The sequence below is a fragment of the Piliocolobus tephrosceles genome, chromosome 4 (assembly GCF_002776525.5).
Source record: "Piliocolobus tephrosceles isolate RC106 chromosome 4, ASM277652v3, whole genome shotgun sequence".
Lineage (NCBI taxonomy): Eukaryota > Metazoa > Chordata > Mammalia > Primates > Cercopithecidae > Piliocolobus > Piliocolobus tephrosceles.
This window is the reverse complement of record NC_045437.1, coordinates 66,442,711-66,462,750: the sequence shown is the minus strand read 5'-3', so window position 1 is coordinate 66,462,750 and position 20,040 is coordinate 66,442,711. Positions and strand designations below refer to the sequence as shown.

The following is a 20,040-nucleotide window of genomic DNA, read 5'->3' as shown; positions in this document are numbered from 1 at the left end:
TCTTAATGCTGTTTTCCATTGCTTTTAAAACAAAAAAAAATTTTTTTGAATATTTCATGAGTTCTTTTTCAAAGTGATTTTAAAAAGCTTAGGAATGGGGATATAGAAACCAATGATTGGTATCTGTTATTTGGTAAACAAACCAAAGACATTAATAATGACTTTCTTCTAATTAATTGGCAAAATAAATCAGTTTTATAGGGAGAAAACTATGCCTTGTTCATTGCACATGAAATATGGCCAAAGCTGCTTCCCCTTTGACAGTTAAACTGGGTCAAATAAGTTTCCTTTTATTTTTCCAATTACTTCTTGCAAGCCCATACTCTTCTGTTCAGTTTTAATAACTGATTCACAACTTTATATAATGCTACATTCTGTAGGCATTTTTTAGGATCTTAATTAGATTATCTTTTGCACTTGTCTCCTTTTTCATCTCTCAATTTTAAAGTTATTTAATCTAATGTTTCCTGTGTCATTTAATCGTGATTTAATCAGGAGTTCTTGGCATTCAAGGACTCCTGAAAAGGAGAGAATTGGGATTGCATTAATGGAGATATTAAGGATTGGAGCAGGTATAATGTGAGCAAGAAGACAAGTACCATTCAGAATTAGTGACTGCAGTTAATTAGGAAGTGGGCAAGGTTAGAAACTGGTAGTCAGTGAACCTCATTTGTGTTTGCTTATCATATGGAGTAATTTCAAACTGAATTTTCACACAAAATGTGCCCTCTCAACTCTCCTTTATAAATTAGGGAATCTGGCAACACAGCCTATTTCACACCAGTGGGCAGGCAGAAAACACAGTGGTCTATACATAGGCATGAGTTCTTCATTCACCATGATGTCTATACCTGACCCCAAGCCCTCTTCAAGGGTTACTGCCATTAGGTTTATGGTTTCTTCTGAGTACTATGAATGGAAGGAACTGAAGAAAACTAATGTTCAACAAGAACAGTGATAATGATGCTAGCTAACAATATTATATGGCATTTGCTATTTACCTGGCATTGTTCTAAGTGTTTTATATCTATAGACCCGTTTAATCTTTACAGCAATATTAAAAGATAGAATGTGTGGTTATCCTCATTTTACAGATGAAGCACCTGAGGCCCAGGTAACTGAGAGACAAAAAGTGAACTTGCATGCGTTCTCCTCCTTGGTGTTCTCTGGAAGGAAAGCACCTGTTTTATCTAGCTTGTTGGGAGACCTCACAGACTCCTCCCTTCGCTGACACCTGCTCCCAACAGTCCCAGCACTCCTCCTCTCACAAGGCTTGCCACTGGGCACAGAGCATCTGCTGCCTTCTCCATCACTTCTGCTTGCCCCAAATGCATTACTGACTCATTTGGTTTTGAGTTGACAATTATTAGTATCTTGGAAAAGAGTAGAGATGATTTCTGAGCTCCATAATGGAGAGGTAGAAGTTAGCATTATTCATATGTTTCCATTGATTGTTTTCTCATTTCTTTGAAGACATGTGGTCCTCTGTGGGCACAGCAGTGTGGGAATCAGTATTACACAACAGGTGTGTGTTCTGACATCAGTCCCGATTTTCAGCTCTCAGCCAGCTTCTCACCTGCAGCTCAGCGTAAGTTATTAATGTGCAGAAGGTCTGAGCAATGCCTTACAGTTAAAAGAGGGGGAAGAGGTTATCAACTAGTGGCACCCAAACCCTCCTTAAGTCTCATTTTTATATGGCTGTGAAATGTGACTTACCTTTGGAAATCTGCTTCTTTCTCTTTTCCTGTGTAGCCTGCCCTTCCCTCATAGATGTTGTGGTTGTATGTGATGAATCAAATAGTATTTATCCTTGGGATGCAGTGAAGAATTTTTTGGAAAAATTTGTACAAGGCCTGGATATAGGCCCCACAAAGACACAGGTATGGACAGCAGAAATGCATAAACTAACTTATGACTTTCTTTCTGAAAAAAAATTGTTAGATATAAAGTCTTAATTTTTATATTTGCCGAATCCCCATTTTAAATGCATTTAATGGTAATTTTTGAAGTTAATTGAAACTTGTACTACATTGGGGTTGTTCTACCTGTGGCTTTTCCCAGTACTGGTCTTTTGACCTTAGAGTTCTATTTCTGACACAAGCATTAAAGATTAAAGGTATGGGATATAACTTTTTTTTTTTTTTTAAGACTGAGTCTTGCTCTTGTCATCCAGGCTGGAGTGCAATGGCATAATTTAGGCTCACTGCAACCTCCGCCTCCTGGATTCAAGCAATTCTTTTGCCTCAGCCTCCTGAGTAGCTGGTATTACAGGCTCCTGCCACCATACCCAGCTAATTTTTGTATTTTTAGTGGAGACAGAATTTCACCATGTTGGCCAGGATGGTCTGGAACTCCTGACCTCAGGTAGTCCACCCGCCTCCGCCTCTCAAAGGGCTGGGATTACAAGCATGAGAAGCATGAGCCACCACACCCGGCCGGGATATAACATTTTAATGTTCCTTTAGTTTCCTGTCTTTCCCTTCTAACCCATGCATTACATTTTAAAATTCAGTATGTATTTTTATGCCCATTTGGACTAATAATTAATTTCTTTTGTTTATTCCTTGCTGGTAAAACAAGTATTGAATTCCGAAATTTGTATAAATAAGTCACTAAGCATAGTTCTACCATTTATGATAATGTTTTATAGTTATTTATCATATTCCAGTTTAGCTTGTCCTTTTGCCTACAGAAAAGGTCTTTTCAATAATTTTATATAGCTCTTTATATTTTAAGAAGTCTTTAATTTGCTTTTATGTCTTCTTGAAGTAGGCAACTAAAGCTCAATAGTATTATTTTTAAGTTCAATTTCCGGTTTTAGTGTTTCCCCCCCCCCCCCTTTCTGATTGAATCTGCCATTTCCTGAGCCATTCTGGTTGTAGCAGTATACTGAACCAGTGTCAACCTGCACCAGTTCACCGTTACCAGTGTATGTTCGTGGATTACATCTGATACTCCAATGTCCAACATCTAATACAAATTGTTGATGTATTTTTCCCTAAATGCTTTCCAGCTATCTTTATTGAAATTTGCTTCTCTGCTTTCCTGTTCACTATCATGTTGTTATATGTTTTCCCCCATTGAAACTGCTTTTCAGTACCAAGAATATCTCAATACCCACAGAAGCCTTGGAAATTTCCCTGTGGGCATTTTCCAGGACATTCTGCTAAATAAAACTACATATAGCACTGGTTTCCAGAAAGCACTACTCTTATAGCCCCTTATAAGTTTTCATATGTATCTTCTTATTTCCTCTGTTTCTAAATGAGTTACCCTCATAATGTGACTAATTTTATTTAATAGCCTCCTATATAGAATTCACAGTCTTGCTCTTTTGTGTCTTCCTACCACAGTGCATCTGATTCCTCTCTAGAAGTGGTTTAACTCAGTCTCTTTTCTTACAGCCTAAATTTGACCTTCCTGTAAATCCTAATCTACCACATTTCTTTACATCTTTCTTCTTCTGTTTCACACAGAAGTCCTGGGGCTCTGTCATGGGATTACTATCATCTTCCTCTCATATTAGACTCTGAAATTCTCAGTTATTTTTTATTCTTTCCTCCCTCTCAAGCCTTACATCCCTAGAGAAACGGGTCAAGGAATATTATATTTCTCACTATCTTCCCAGTCTGTCTGTCTGTCCCCTTGGCTGACTGTCCCCTTGGCAAAACGCAGCAGATGGAACTCAGAAATCCAGTGCTTGCTCCTTCCACCTCCTTACATACTGACCTGTATTTCAGAGAGCCTCTTACACTGATCCCTCATTGCCACTCCTGTTGCGGAAAGCCCATCTCCTAGGCTTAGAGGACGATCACAATGTTTACAAACAAAGACATTAACAGAAGGGTGTGACCTTGTTGATCTCTAGGATTAGAGATCAAACATCTTGTTCAGAAATTCTTTCTTTCAGTGCTTTCAAATAAGATGCTTTCCAGTGGCATTTTCTCTGGAAGCCAGAAACTCCCTGCCCCACATGCACATATAGCATCTTCCTCCCAGAGTTGCTGAAGTCCATAATAGAGGAAATCCAGCACAATAAAGAGACCTCAATTGACTACACTGATTAGGAGCACATTGGTTTTTGTTGTATTCAATTCTAATTATTTATTACATAGTTACTGTCCTTCAATGACATGTTACTCTTCATCTGTGATTGCTTGTGGTTGTTTGTGAGCTTCTGTCCATTGGTAATTAGAATGTTTATTTAAATCAAGTTTAATCTTCCTGTTAAAAACAATGTTCTAATAGTCATCCATATTAAAATATTATAGGGCAGTATTAAAAACTACAAATATTAGTCTTGGGAATCAAATTATACACTGCAGGACATCATCTTTCTTGGCAATAGTACCGCTGTTGTACGCTGATGGCCTCTAACGAGAAGAAATTATTCCACTGAAAGAAAAGTAACTGTCAAGAACAAAGTTGGAAGTGACGCCTTTAAGCTATTGGCCCATGTCTAAATGTACTTTTGATTTTCATGGTATTGGTTAAGTAGAAATTATTTATAATGTAATGACAGCCCATTAATAAATGTCTCCTCTTTTGAAGGTGGGGTTAATTCAGTATGCCAATAATCCAAGAGTTGTGTTTAACTTGAACACATATAAAACCAAAGAAGAAATGATTGTAGCAACATCCCAGACATCCCAATATGGTGGGGACCTCACAAACACATTCGGAGCAATTCAATATGCAAGGTAAGTTTTGGGGCTAATAGGCCAATGTTTTCATAATGTAAAACGTTATATTTATGTGATAAATAAGAAAAAGTAAGGAAAAGACAAAGAGAAATAATATACCTGGTACCTAACTTAAATCAGAACTAATAAAGAAAAAAACATAAGAGCATTCTATGTCTTGAATACTTTGAGAAGGCAGTTGGGAAAGTTAAATGTTTGATTTTAGGATATTTATAAGATATTACATGATTTTTATATGAATTTATATGAAATAAATGAAATGAGAAGACCTTAGATTAAAACAGTAGGAAATGGGGCAATCTGTCATAATTTGTTAAGATTCATCAGAGATCCAGACAAATTGAGCTCATGGACCACTTGGTGCAAATTAACAAAGGCCACAGAATCTAAACATATGAGTTTAAGTTTATTACACTTATTACAATCAGTGGGAAATATGAAATTATAACTATACAGCACTCTCTTGATTCTTATCTCAATTTCTCTATTTTCTCAGATCCACTGACCTTTGTCTTCACTCTATGCTTTAATATGTTTTTATTATACTTTACGTTCTAGGGTACATGTGCAGAATGTGCAGGTTCATTACATAGGTATACACATGTCATGGTGAGTTGCTGCACCTATCAACCCGTCATCTACATTAGGTATTTCTCCTAATGCTGTTCCTTTCATAGTCTCCCACCCCTCAACAGGCCCCGGAATATGATGTTCCCCTCCCTGTGTTCTCACTGTTCAATATGTTCTCATTGTTCAGCTCCCACTTATGAGTGAGAACATGCAGTGTTTGGTTTTCTGTTCTTGTGTTTGATTGCTGAGGTTTCCAGCTTCATCCATGTCCCTGCAAACTAGATACCGTCACAAAAATGCTAAACACACTCCAGTTGTTAAACAAATTAATGAGAACAACAAGCTTGCCTTCCCTTAAACCTATTCTCACTCTTTGTCTTGTGCATTCCTTCTTTTCACCACCATAATTCTTTTTGAAAAAAGCAGCTCTATTTCCTCCCTCCATTTCCTTGAAACCTACAGTTCTGCCACTAAATAAGCATGACCCTCTTCATCCCCCATCCCCGTGGTTCCACCTCAAACCTCATCCTTTCTGGCTCCTCTGAACATATGATAATGATGAACATACTCTGCTATTCCTAACCAAGTTGCCATGACACCACACACTTCTCGAACTCCTGCCAAATTCTTCTGCCTCTTCACTAGCTCCTTTTCCTATTTTTCGTCACTAAACAGAGCCCTCTCTTCTTTACTGCCCTTCTCCTGTAGGAATTCTGTCCACTGTCATGGCATCAGCAGCAGCACTGTGTCGATTATCTCATTGCTATGTTGTCAGCCCTACACTTTCTCCCAAAACTTACACTGGCATCTAGCTGATGCTGAATATTCTTATTTGGAGTGTTCGCTCACTTATCAAATTCAATCCCTCCCACACTGGCCTTGTTCTTTTCCCCACCACTCCTCATGAACTTGCCATTTTGATTTGTACCACTGTCTCTTGCCCAGTCATTCGAACTAAAACTTTGGTTTCCTTTATTCTTTCCACTCTTCCTTACATCACACATCTGGTCAGTGGCCACATCCTGTCATTTCTATTTCTGCATTTCCTATTTTATCTGTCTTCTTCTTCTGTATGTATATTTCAGTTGCAGCTTCCATCAACTGGTGACAATCCTAAATGTCTCAAAAGCGGATTCCCCACAAGAGAAGATATGATTGGTTTAGTTCATCATTACTGTCTCTATTCAGGGACAATAAAGGTTTTTTGGGCCAAGCCATCTCATAAGCTACTGGATAGTCAGCAGGTCAGCTGCCTTTAGGTGAAGTGCCCTTCCCGATCCAGCAAACTGGACTAGAAGGACAAAGACGTTGAGATGAAAAATGGCCTTCCTGGAGTTAGAAACTGCAATGGGCCCTGGTTTTCAGCAGGGAAGGTGGGAGTGGTATTTTTCCCTGTCTGGAGCCTGGGGCCCTGGTGAGCTTTGTTCTCCAGGACAATGGCCACTGTCCCTTAAGGAAGGACTTGCCTGGCTTTCATCATCTTTCAAAACTTTGGTTTTCTCCCTTGTGCCTTTGTCTATCTCCCTCTTCCCACTATTTCCCAAGCTAACAGGATTTAGTCTACCCAGTGCTAGGAGAATCACCCAACTTTTTACTCATCCCTCCTAGAATGTAATTGCCTCTATATTTCTTCTCTCTCTCTCGTCTCTTCTTTAAAACATTGAAGATAATCTGAAATTATTTCAGTAAATATTGCCATGTTTTCATTCACCTCATTTCGTTCAATAACTACAGTTGCAGTTTATTGTTTTAAGCACTGCGGGTAATTAAAACTAAATGAGACACAGTTTATGTCCTCAAAAACCTTAGAATCATACATGAAATTTACAGTGTGTCATAAAGAGTATGTGACACTCAAAAAGGATCTGGTGTGAATAATGTAATTCAAATTTAGCCGAAAAATACAGAAGTTTTCTACGTTTCTATAGTCTACATTATAGAATACAAAAAAAAGATTTTAGGAAATAAAATGATATGCTCAGTTTTAAAGACAATGTATTTGATATTATCTCTTAAAATTGGAAATGTGTGTATCCTGTGCCCCAGTAATTTTACTGCTAAGATTATATCCGATTTGAAAAAGTATGCCAAGATATATACACAGAGATATTTATCACAGCCTTACTTGTAAAACTCAAAATGGCCTAAACACCCAATAATGGAGAACCAGTTAAATAAACCAGTCTTCCTTCATATGGTCCTCTAAATAAATATTATGCAGCCATTTAAAAAAAATAATGAGACCTTCATATATGTGCTGATATGGAAAGGTCTCCATCAGAGTGAAAAACAACTGTTTAGAATATGCCCTCATTTGATGCAAAGGCATAAGAATGATACCGTGGACTCTGGGGACTCGGGGAAATGGTGGGAAGGGGGTGAGGGATAAAAGACTACAAATTGGGTTCAGTGTATTCTGCTCAGGTGATGGGTGCAAATCTCATAAATCACCACTAAAGTACTGATTTATGTGTAACCAAATACCACCTGTTCCCAAAAAACCTATGGAAATAAAACAATTTTTAAAACAGAATGTGCCTTCATTTGAGTAAAAGTTTAAGGGGTAGACTATGCTTGTACCTATATTACATCTAAATAAAAATTTTCTAGAAGGAAATGCAAGAAACTCATAATAGTGCTTACCTATGGAGAGGGGTTTAGTGTCACATTTGGTTTATACCTTTCCAAATACTCTGATTTTTTTTTTTTTTATTGTGGATATCTATTACTTAAAAAAAAATAAGTATTGAAAAAGTAAACACAAGCCTAATGAATACAATTTATAACAGAAATATCTTTGCTCTATTGATTGGTACTGATTAATTCAACTTTCTTAGAAGAAAATAATTCTAAGGAATACTGGGATAAATACATGCACACATATACACACATATGCCCTGACATACAAGACACTTTTTAATGTCAAGAAAGACTTACATTTGTATATATTTCTCTACAAGCTACAAATGGAACATTAAATATGTTGCCAGAGTTAATATAGAGTTACAATATATTCTGTTTAAAGAACTAGTTTCATGTTTCTATTTTAAACCAGAGGTTCTCATATTAACTTCGTATTTTGATAACAAGTCTTTAATTTTATCTGCCACAGAAAATATGCTTATTCAGCAGCTTCTGGTGGAAGACGAAGTGCTACCAAAGTAATGGTAGTTGTAACTGATGGTGAATCACATGATGGTTCAATGTTGAAAGCTGTGATTGATCAATGCAACCATGACAATATCCTGAGGTTTGGCATAGCGGTAAGTGGCTTTTCTTTTTATTTGTCTTGCAGCTATTGGGTAAATCTTCCTTTGTAGCATCACTTCTCAAGGCTGCACTTTCCCATTGGCTGTTCATAGTTGAATATAAAAGAAAGTTCTTACTCTATCTCTGCTTCTTGATAGTTTTCAATACTGTCTACTAAATAAAGGGTTATGGAAATGTTGCTTGATTTGCTTCTCCAGAAGGGCTATTGTGTTCAAAATAGACTGGAATGTACTCATAGGGAAAACTTACAGCAATAATGACTGTACATTCTCTTCCTCTATTTTCAAGGTTCTTGGGTACTTAAACAGAAATGCCCTTGATACTAAAAATTTAATAAAAGAAATAAAAGCAATCGCTAGTATTCCAACAGAAAGATACTTTTTCAATGTGTCTGATGAAGCAGCTCTACTAGAAAAGGCTGGGACATTAGGAGAACAAATTTTCAGCATTGAAGGTAAAAAAAAAAATTCCTTTCAAGAATTTTCTTTCAAAATGTTTAAATAGTTGTTTATTATCACTTAGTTGCTTTATCAATGTTAACTTGTATACCTTGTATAAAAAGAGCTCCTACAATTAGTAAGAAAAATGGATGAAAAACATGAATAGTTTATAAGTGATAAAATACAAATGACTGATAAACATAAGAAAAGATTCCCAATTTACAAAGTGTATTTCTAAATACTTTCAGTAAGTATTAAAAAATATAAATTAAACCAACATTATGTTTTGCCTGAAAGATGACAGAGAATAATAATGTTTAATCTTGGAGAGATTATCAGGAAGAAAAGAAGCTCATACACTGTTGATAGAATGATAAATTGTTATGACTTTTAGGGGATGCTGTATTCATATCTATTAGAATCATAAATAGTTTTATCTTTTTACACTGTGTTATGTAAGTACTAAAATTCTTGAATTTGTGTACAGTAAGCATATATATTTTTAAAATTAGAAAAATACAGCAAATATTTTTAATAGTTCAGTTTTTGAGGAAACATTTTATTTAAAATAGGACCTAAAATAATTTACTTAGGTGGCCTTGGAAAATCTAGTTAGTGCAGAAAGATCACATGTTCAGGAGCTCACTGTGTGGGGAACCAGCACACACTTCACAGCGGGTTAAAAGAAAAAAAAACACACATGACCCAAATCCTAGTTCTTGATGGTTAACCCAAATAACTCTTTGCAATAAAGAACATATGTTATTGGAATCCTATGTATCAGGTACATCCTTAGAGTCTGGGTCTAAAGGTATTGCATAAATTATTCATTCATATAGTCAAATATTGATTTGATTATCCACTGGAATTACTCAAAAAGCTTTATTGCTTCTTCAGTATCCCATGGTGCTTCAAAGTTGTTTAAATAACCATTTAAATCCAATGTGCCCTGAGATAACACAAAATCACTGGGCTATCCACACTGATAATTGTATTTGTTTGTAATGGAATGAATGAGAACAATTGCAGTCTACAAGCTAGCTAGAAATGATTTTGATCATTATCTGCTATTATGGACTTTGGGAAGCATTATTCTATTTTATTAAAAATTATCTCTACTCATCCTGTGTAAATTATTTTATCTTCTAAATAAGACTACATTGTACAGTACAGTTGGTCTTCTTTTCTATGTTAAAGTGTCAGTCCAGTAATTTAGCTTCCTTTTTGTGAAGATTAGTGAAATGTAACCATTTTGATCATACTGTATGGAAAATAAGTACCAATTGGATCTTTTTTTTTTTTTTTTTTTTTTTGAGACAGAGTCTCGCTCTGCCGCCCAAGCTGGAGTGCAGTGGCCGGATCTCAGTTCACTGCAAGCTCCAACCTCCCGGGTTTACGCCATTCTCCTGCCTCAGCCTCCCGAGTAGCTGGGACTACAGGCGGCCGCCAACTCGCCCGGCTATTTTTTTGTATTTTTTAGTAGAGACGGGGTTTCACCGTGTTAGCCAGGATGGTCTCGATTTCCTGACCTCGTGATCCGCCCGTCTCGGCCTCCCAAAGTGCTGGGATTACAGGCTTGAGCCACCGCGCCCGGCCACCAATTGGATCTTATAGTGTCAGTGACAGAGGCAAGCACGTATACAGAACCAGAACAAACTTCCCAATTGGTAAAACTCCTACTCAGTCTTGAATAGGATTTCTGATTCCTAATAGCTAACTCAATTATCTCCCAGCAGTCTTCACTACAGATCAATTGCCCAGCTATTCCACCTGCATCTGAGATAGGTGCACATTATCAGTACCAATATTTCAAAGCTAAAATTTCAGTTAGTTTCTTAGTTAGTAATGATCAAATTTTTAAAAAATTATCATCTCAGTTTTCACCTTACCTTATACCCTTTGTTGAGTGTCCTTTGGTATCAAGAACGCCATGCATATTCTGCTAAATACATCAGTGTTCAATTAAGATTAATGCCAACTATGAACACTACCTTGGAAATACTGTTCTTTCTATAACCTGCTAGAACACTTTCTTAGTAATTTCTTCTTCCCAGAATACACAAGCTCAGTATTTTGGGGTGAGTGTTGGAACAGTGTGTATTTGTGTTTGTAGGCGTGTATGTACATACATGTCTGCCTGTGTTTGAAAACTTGATTTAAAATTACTGACAGTAATAAAATTTTTTAAACTGAATGTTCCAGGTACTGTTCAAGGAGGAGACAACTTTCAGATGGAAATGTCACAAGTGGGATTCAGCGCAGATTACTCTCCTCAAAATGTGTGTATATCAGATAGCTTCAAGCCATGTTGTCATTTGGCATAACACTTCCAGACACAGTAACCTTTTACATTAAGTGGGAAGACAGCCATCTAGGGATCAGCCCTTCTGATTCCTAGTCACGGTCATTGAGTTTCTTTATGCTGCTGATTTACCTCTAAAATGTGAAGGTTAACAATGTCTTTCCCTTCCCTGTTTCACAGGGATCTTATATGGGGGAAAGCTGATAGTATACAAGAAAGTCTTTGCGTACTCCAGGGCACAGACAGTATATTAACTTAAGGTATTATTCCTGCAGGAATTGTCTTTGAATCAATTTTTAACTACTGGAAATGTTTGTTAAAACATTCACTGTTGTCATCACTGTCATGGTCAAATTCTGAGTTGTCATAGTATCTTTTTCTAAGAGCAGATAGAAAAGAGTTGAAAAAATAAGGAGGTAGGAAAAATGTGACATGGGATTGGAGTACGACACTCTTTTCAGCTCAGGGAAGTTCATTTCCATCTCTCACAAACATCCACCTCTTGGGCCCCTGATTCTAATTTGAGTCAGGAGATGAGAGATAGTGAAAGGAGGGAAAAAAGAAAAAGAGAAAGAGATCCTGGGAAATATTTAAGGAACAACAGGAAGTCAGAGGATTTCATCGGCAGGTCAGAGGACCAAGAACAGCTTGTTTTCTGTCTAGAATTAAAGGAGCTGACTTTTTCTCGATCATCAATCCTTAGATATACTCATAGAAGTTATGGATCTTTCTCTCAGAAAAAAATATAAATGAATCTATGCATGGAGAATTTTGCGCACAATCCCATGAGGTTTTTGTACATACCCTAACGTCCTTTCATGCACCCCAAATTTAAAGTCCATCAATACTACTGTCATTCACATAACTTCATGGTCTCTTATCTTCAAAGTGGAACACATCTTTTCCTTACTTGCTATTTTTCATGGCTTGTATTTTTTAGTCCAATATCATATCTTTGGTATGTTCTAAGACGGAAGAATAAAAAATTAAAAATAGTGTATCTCATCCTCACCAAATCTGCCTTCTGTGATGATTTGTAGCTTTGACTGTTTAGATTGGGTTTCAAGTCAATTCAGAGTAGGCTTCCTCCTTTGCCCTCCCCACAGGGCTGACAAATGGTTATTTTCCTTCCAATAGATTGAATGTCACAGCTATAGGTGCCTCTTGTAGCTGTGCTATTATCAAATAGATGGAATATGTGAATATACAGGAACATTTGAGAAGGGGTCAGGAAGAGAGAGGAAGAAAGCTGAAAATAGAGCAAGTCGGAAGAGGGCCTCCCAAGATGTGTCTGGGATAGCAGCAGCATCTCCGTCTCTCCTGTGTCAGTACTTCCTGTTTCTCAAGCATGTCTCATATCTGGCTGTGAGCTTTCCTTATAAATATGTGGAGTGAGAGGCCCACTTCTGACTCCTTTCTAAAGGTCGTAAGGGTTTACCATTGGCAAATATATGCCTGTGAACGGGACATTTGAAAATGGCTATGTACCTGTCCTATACTATAGGTTATTACAAAGGTTTGTCTGTATAACATGTCATACTAAATAAAGTTCAAAATAACACAGCCAATGGGAAGGCTTGTTCTCTAGCACAAATATATTAAGACAATTCAGAGATATATCAATATATGTTCATATATTTTTAATAAATCTAAACAATTTATTTCAATGTTTTGCCTACCCTGCATTCTTAGGCTTTAAAGATGGTTTGTTTTAATGATCTTCATTTTTCAATTATTTTAGGATATCCTGATGCTGGGTGCAGTGGGAGCTTTTGGCTGGAGTGGGACCATTGTCCAGAAGACATCTCATGGCCATTTGATCTTTCCTAAACAGGCCTTTGACCAAATTCTGCAGGACAGAAATCACAGTTCATATTTAGGTAAGGCATAGTAATAATTGGCTCGGCAAACTTAAGTTCCCTTGCTTTAAACCAGCTCTTTGTTGAATCTCAGAGTGAGTTCAGCAAAACCCTTGAACTGTCTGTCATCTAATTTTCATATTTATTACACATATATATGTTGTCTCTGCCAGTCGGCCCTAAAGGCATAACTACTTATTAGAGTACTGTATTATACTCACCAGTTTCTTCTGACTGGTCAAGTGGTTGTAATTCCTGGAACATGATTGTGTTCCTCCAAAATGGAAATAGTTCCCAAAAGTAAATATAGTAAGTGATAGTCTTATATTGTTTTAGAGCTCTTAGTCTTCTTGTTCTTATAATAAGCAGCCACTGATTTTGCAGACTTACTATGGGACAGTTCCTGAGCTGGCTAGTCTGTCTACATAAACATTTAAATCTGTCCAACCAGTCTTTCAGGGATGTTTTGCCTTTGAGAGATAGCAAGATTAACTTGTCTAAAGTTCAACAACCTAGTAAGTGGCAAATCCAGAATTCAAACCTCGGACTGTTTCCAAGACCTGTGTTCTTTCTACTGTGCAACACTACCTTGTAAATACATTTATTCATTCGTTCCAGAAATATTTGTGGAATACCAAGTTCACAGGTGGCCAATGAGAACAACCTGGAATCTAGAGGCAGTTTTATAGGTAGAAGTCCCATCTACACAGGGAAGTGCTTCAGGTCAAAGGACAGGAGTAATTCATCTTAGAAAAAGGAAGACATGTCTTCAGTGATGTATTCAGGAGCGCGAGAAACTTTGCATCACATCTAACACAAAAGGATCTCTGGTCACCTTTACTAACTGATTTTAACCTTGTTTTGCTCAGATATTCAATGGTAATCACTCTGATGCTCCTTACCTTTTAGGTTACTCTGTGGCTGCAATTTCTACTGGAGAAAGCACTCACTTTGTTGCTGGTGCTCCTCGGGCGAATTACACCGGCCAGATAGTGCTGTACAGCGTGAATGAGGATGGCAATGTCACAGTTATTCAGGCTCACCGAGGTGACCAGGTAAATCTCACTGTTCAGCAGGTGAAATTAATTTTATGGGCAACTGGGCAGGTGGGGAGTCGGGTGAGCAGAAGTGGAAACCAACATGACCTGAGTGCCTACTCTGTGATTGGCTCTGTAATCTGAGTTTATTAGTGTATTCCTTAAATCGTCACAACAATACCAAGAAGACAACCCTCCCTTTTGACAACTGACTGGGAATTTAGCTAGCTTTCTAAGGTCACACAGTGTCCATGGATTGAGCTGTCATTAAAACTCAGTCCTTTCTGGACTCAGAGGTTGTCCTGTTGGATTACATCTCCTTCATGTTTTTGACTCCTTGGATTCATAAGGCGTGGTCATTATTTAGTTGTGATGGCAGGCACCTAACCACTGCTTTGTAGGTAAGCACACACCAGAAACAAGGATTTGGAGAGGAAATAATCAGAAGAAGGGAGCAACATAACATTATAAAGACTGAACTTCTGCATCTGGACCTGTCAAAATGTCCTTTTAGTTTTGAAGATTCTAACAGTAAAGCAATTATCTTCTCTGCCACTTTCAGCTGATGGGTGACAGTTCGGTAGTTAGACCCTACGATGAATCCCAGTTATGGCCCACTACAGCAAAGATCTGTTGCTAGGGCAAAGGTCAGCTGATTGCTTCCTGTTTCCTTACTAAACAGTTTTGACCCAGGGGCTTGACACACATTTAAAATGAGCATCACTAATCCCTGGCAACCAACAAAAAGTGGTTTCCTTCTTTGAGCTGGAGAAACTTACAAAGATTTCTCTTCTCTTAGATTAAGTGTGATCCTGCTATTGCTATGGATTTTCTAGGAGTAAGAAGACCTGAGCTCTTGACTTCCATGACCATAAATTAGCTATGGTCACATACTTTTCTCTCTCTTTTGATATTTTAAAGAAGTTCCTTTTTAATTTAGAAAATAACAGTGATAGTGTTATGAAAGGAATCATTTCTTAGTCATTTCTAAATCTTTAAAAAGTGTTCACATAGGCATGCATTGAATGCTGTTGAATGAGATGAATGTTCAGAGTCTCAGCTTTTCTTATTTTAATTTATCTCCACCTAGCCCTCCTGTCCCAATCTATCCAGCAACTGCTTACCTGTCTCATATCATGCCTTGTACACTTACATCATCATATGTGCTTCACCACTTCCCTCCGCCTAGAAAACTCCATGTCCTTCTTACTTTGCAATTCAAATGATATTTTAACTTTCTAAGCCTTCCTGACTCTCCTCCTCTCTGATCACTCAGCATTTGGAACTTTCCTCTATTACAATTTATTTTACTATAGAAGCTTAATTATTTATTCTCCCTGCCTCTACCTCTCCTGCCTTTCACTACAACAGACCTCACATACCTATGAAAGGTTTGCCTTATAAGTATGTCTTTGACCCCCTGGCGTCAGAAACACCTGGAATGCTAATTTAAATTGCTGTGTTCTGGATCACATCCTAGACATTACATCAGAATCTCTAGAAATGGGTCTCAGGGATCTGTATTTCAAAGGCATTTTCTTGGAGATACTTGTGCACACTAAGATTTAAGAACCAGGTGTTAGATGGTGTTAGAACCTGCGGGAAGGGACTATGCTGTCTGTCTTCATATTCCTAGCACTTTGCAAATAGTAAACACTCAATTTTTGTGTATTGAATGAGCAAGTAAATGTTCAGTGTAATATTAGAAGTATGCGAATCCTAGGAATTCTAAGGCTAACATGTTTTATTGCTCCAGATTGGCTCCTATTTCGGTAGCGTGCTGTGTTCAGTTGATGTGGATAAAGACACCATTACAGATGTGCTCTTGGTAGGTGCACCAATGTACATGAATGACCTAAAGAAAGAGGAAGGAAGAGTCTACCTGTTTACTATCAAAAAGGTAAAAAAAAAAAATCATTAAACTAACAGTTTAATTTAATTTGCTTTAGTATTGACAATTTAACCTGCATTTGGAAAGAAAAATTTATTATTATTGCATGATAATTTGCACAGATAGTATGGTTTACATTTCATCATTTTTGAGGATGTCCCCGTTAAGTTATGATTTTAAAAATTACATTAATGGGAAAAACTAGAGTTGAATGTATAGTGTACTGCCATTTTCCATGAGAGGTCTTTGAATATATAGTCTCATGCAAATAAAATCATTATAAGTGTACATTGTTTATTGAAATATGCATACACACAAACATTTGTGTATTTCTCTAGTATCACATGTAATTTTTTCTATAAAGACAGAAATAACAGGGCAATGCTATCTTGTTATCAGTTGACAGTGAAAAACACAAGTTGTACCAGGCACATTGTAAATTCCATGTGATCCCAGATGCTTCCTACATTAGTTTGTCAGGAAGTGTCATTGCTTAGTGTAACATTTAGGCATGTGTCCAACTCTTGAAGTTTCAAGTCCTTCCACAAAAAAACACCATACGTGAACAAGGAAAAGCATAATATTTCCAATTTGTAGACTGAACTCTCTAAATCCATGTATACAAATATAATTAACTCCTCTAAATAAAAAAAGAAAACCAAATTAAAGGCACAGATTGACACAGAAAATTATACGACAACAGAAGGGAAAGGATGGAAAAGAGAAGCTGATGTTAAAGTAGTAAATATTATGGTTAAGTGTTGTGATATTTTGTCGTACCTGATGTACTGATATTTATGTAAAAATTAACCTCTTAACAGAAGTAATTAATTAAAACAATTCTAAAGCATTTATGCATATAAAGAAAGTATAATTGAGTATCCACAAAGGCTGGACCTATTTGCTTGTTTGAAAAACTGACAAATCCCCCATTCTTTAAATATTTCTTACTTGTGAGATATACTGAATTGTCATTAATTGTTGAAAATGAAAAGATCTTTTAATACCATGTCAAACTCAGTAACAATTTTTGTAAGATTATAATAAAGGAGAAAGAATCAACACTGACCCAGTTTCATGGGTTGAGAAACATTGCTTTCTTGTGAAGTCATGAAATATTTCCATACTTTATTATGAAATCTAAGGAAAAAAAAAACTGTGTTTTACAAGGAAATGTCTTTTCCTTCACACAGAATTATTTAGTGTTTTTAATAATGGAGATATTAATCTCATTTTTGACTTCCTGTACCATTATAATTATGTCACTATTTGGTCATTTTTACAGAAAGCCTAAATTAAGATATTGTGTTTTATTTTGTTCTGTGTCTGCTTTAATTTCATTCAAGATATTAGTAGTTTTCACCAGAAAAATTTTAAATCAAAAGGTTGGAAATAGGTGAAGTTCGTGTTATTGAGAGAAAAATGAGACCAAGAAATTGATGCTGTTCAGCTACAGGAAAGAGAATTGTCTCCTTTCACCTTGGTTTAGGAGCAGATATTTATGACCTTACTGAAATTCTTATTTATAATTCTGATCATAAATAGTTCAGGTTTAAAATTCTATCCATTTTTAACATTAAAAAATTAGTTTGGTCATCGATTGCTCTGAAATTTATTTTCTTTTTTATCATATGTTTTTCACTTTTTTAAATGGATGGGGTCTTGCTCTGTCACCCAGGCTGGAGTGCAGGGCTATGCAGGGGTATGATCATAGCTCACTGCAGCCTCTAATTCCTGGGCTCAACCGATCCTCCCACTTCAGCCTCCTGAGAGCTAGGACTACAGGTGTGTGCCACCACTCCTGGCTAACCTTTTACAAAAATGTTTTGTAGAGACAGGGTTTCGCTATTGCTTAAGTAGGTCTCAAATACCTGGCTTCAAGTACTCCTTCTGCCTCAGCCTCTGGAATCTTTGGGATTACAGGCATGCCTCACCACACCCAGCTGCTCTGAATTTTAATTATACAAGTTGTAAGGTTTGCTTTAATCAACCTTTTGTTCCCCCTTTGCAAGGGCATTTTGAGTCAGCACCAATTTCTTGAAGGCCCCGAGGGCATTGAAAACGCTCGATTTGGTTCTGCAATTGCAGCTCTTTCAGACATCAACATGGATGGCTTTAACGATGTGATTGTTGGTTCACCACTAGAAAATCAGAATTCTGGAGCTGTATACATTTATAATGGTCATCAGGGCACTGTCCGCACGAAGTATTCCCAGGTAATCCAGGAGCTGCCGTGACGTATTTATTTGTAGGTCTTACCACATTAGACGTAGAAAGCGTCATGTAAACCATGCAGTCCATCCCTCTTATTTTCTAACTTCATTATTTCACTCAACAAATGTTAAATGAGCCTCCACTATGTGCCAAGCACTGTTCTAGACTCTGAGGATGCTATAAGAACAGGACAGACACAATTCTGATCTTTGTGTGCCTTATATTATATTGGAGGAGACAAATGAAAAAAAAAAAAAGAAGTAGATAAGACCAAGTGTTCCAGATAGTAATAAAGAAAAATTTTTTAAAAGCAAATGAAATTAAAATAGGAAATAAAATTTCAGAAATAGGAGTATGAGGTGGTTGAAGGGGTGACTAATGAGGCCTCACTGAGCAGTCAATTTTGAAGTAAGACCTGAGGGAAAAGAACTAGGAACAGAACCCTGTACCTGAACTTGCCTCAATTTGCTCCCAGCCCACTGATCTTTTCACTGGTTTATGATTTTTATTAAAGATGTATGCTGTCCCCTTGATGAAAATGTGGCTGTAAGAGTGATACAGAGATCAGATAATAAGACGTGATTAAAAAACGAATCTTTAGAATTTGTGGAGAATGTTTATTCCAGATTGTGTTTACAATCTGGAAAATGACTACATAGAAAATATAATCATGAAATGCAGAGGCTGCCATTTTCTGGTTCAGCTGTTGTGTACCATAATTTCGTGTCAAACTTGCTCTTTTAGAAAATCTTGGGATCCGATGGCGCCTTTAGGAGCCATCTCCAGTACTTTGGGAGGTCCTTGGATGGCTATGGAGATTTAAATGGGGATTCCATCACCGATGTGTCCATTGGTGCCTTTGGACAAGTGGTTCAACTCTGGTGAGTCAAGAAGAGCCAGACACAAACTACAAATTACCTGCTAAGAAAGCAGAACATGTCTGTACTGATATTATAGAAATGCCACATGCATTCTATAAGACTATAGGAAATTGATGTATCATAGTTTGCCTAAAGGAATAAATGTGTTTTTCCAAGTGCGAAAAATAGATATATTTGCTCACCATTAGAAATACATTTCTCTCCTCATATGGTGAGTAAAAACAGTGCATATAAAACATAAATTTCTGAAAATGGTATCCAGGCTATTTCTGAATGTTATCTTCCAATAAATAGCCTTATCTCAGCATACAGAAGGGAAGCCTCATGAGAGTGCATTCAGAATACTGAAAATTCAGACAGCACAAGAAACGTGTAACTTCTATGTGACTCAAAGGTGTATTTTAAAATTATTAGTCACAAACAATAAGCCATTATTTAGGTTTAGCTGACCTCTCATTGACTTCCATAGGAATTGAAGATTCAGGTAGAACAATATGAAGGTCATGTGATTCAAAGTCAAAAATAAATATATTGAACTGGCAAGGGAATAGAATCAGAAAGTTGATTATTCAATCAAGAATCTCCATTCATTTGTCTCTGTCAAAAAATGTGCTTTAAAGTCCAAATATTTGAACAACAGAATAATATTCATTGATTTTTTTTTATTTCTGAGTTTAATGATACTATATACAAATCTCACTTGTGCTTTTAAAGAATGAAGTGCATTATTTTTATTGCAGAACGAAGTTTTATGTGGAAAAAATAAAACTCAAGAGTAATATTTAAGACATTAAAAAACAAGAAAATATATTTACTGAACAAATCAGTTAAAATCATTTCAGAGTAGCGTTATCTAGATTACCTACATGTATC

At 36.7% G+C, this 20,040-nt stretch overlaps 1 protein-coding gene across 2 annotated transcripts in view; it reads left to right on the top strand.

Annotated features, from left to right (window-relative positions):
- ITGA2 (integrin subunit alpha 2) overlaps positions 1-20,040 on the top strand; it is a 106,611-nt gene that overhangs the window by 58,522 nt on the left and 28,049 nt on the right. For both annotated transcript variants that reach the window (XM_023210557.3, XM_023210558.3), the window contains 11 exons: positions 1,474-1,588; positions 1,753-1,880; positions 4,552-4,700; positions 8,386-8,536; positions 8,832-8,997; positions 11,186-11,262; positions 13,027-13,165; positions 14,054-14,199; positions 15,938-16,081; positions 18,085-18,288; positions 19,031-19,167. In XM_023210557.3, coding sequence (XP_023066325.2) covers positions 1,474-1,588; positions 1,753-1,880; positions 4,552-4,700; positions 8,386-8,536; positions 8,832-8,997; positions 11,186-11,262; positions 13,027-13,165; positions 14,054-14,199; positions 15,938-16,081; positions 18,085-18,288; positions 19,031-19,167 — 1,556 coding nt within the window. The remainder of the gene's footprint in view (positions 1-1,473; positions 1,589-1,752; positions 1,881-4,551; positions 4,701-8,385; positions 8,537-8,831; positions 8,998-11,185; positions 11,263-13,026; positions 13,166-14,053; positions 14,200-15,937; positions 16,082-18,084; positions 18,289-19,030; positions 19,168-20,040) is intronic.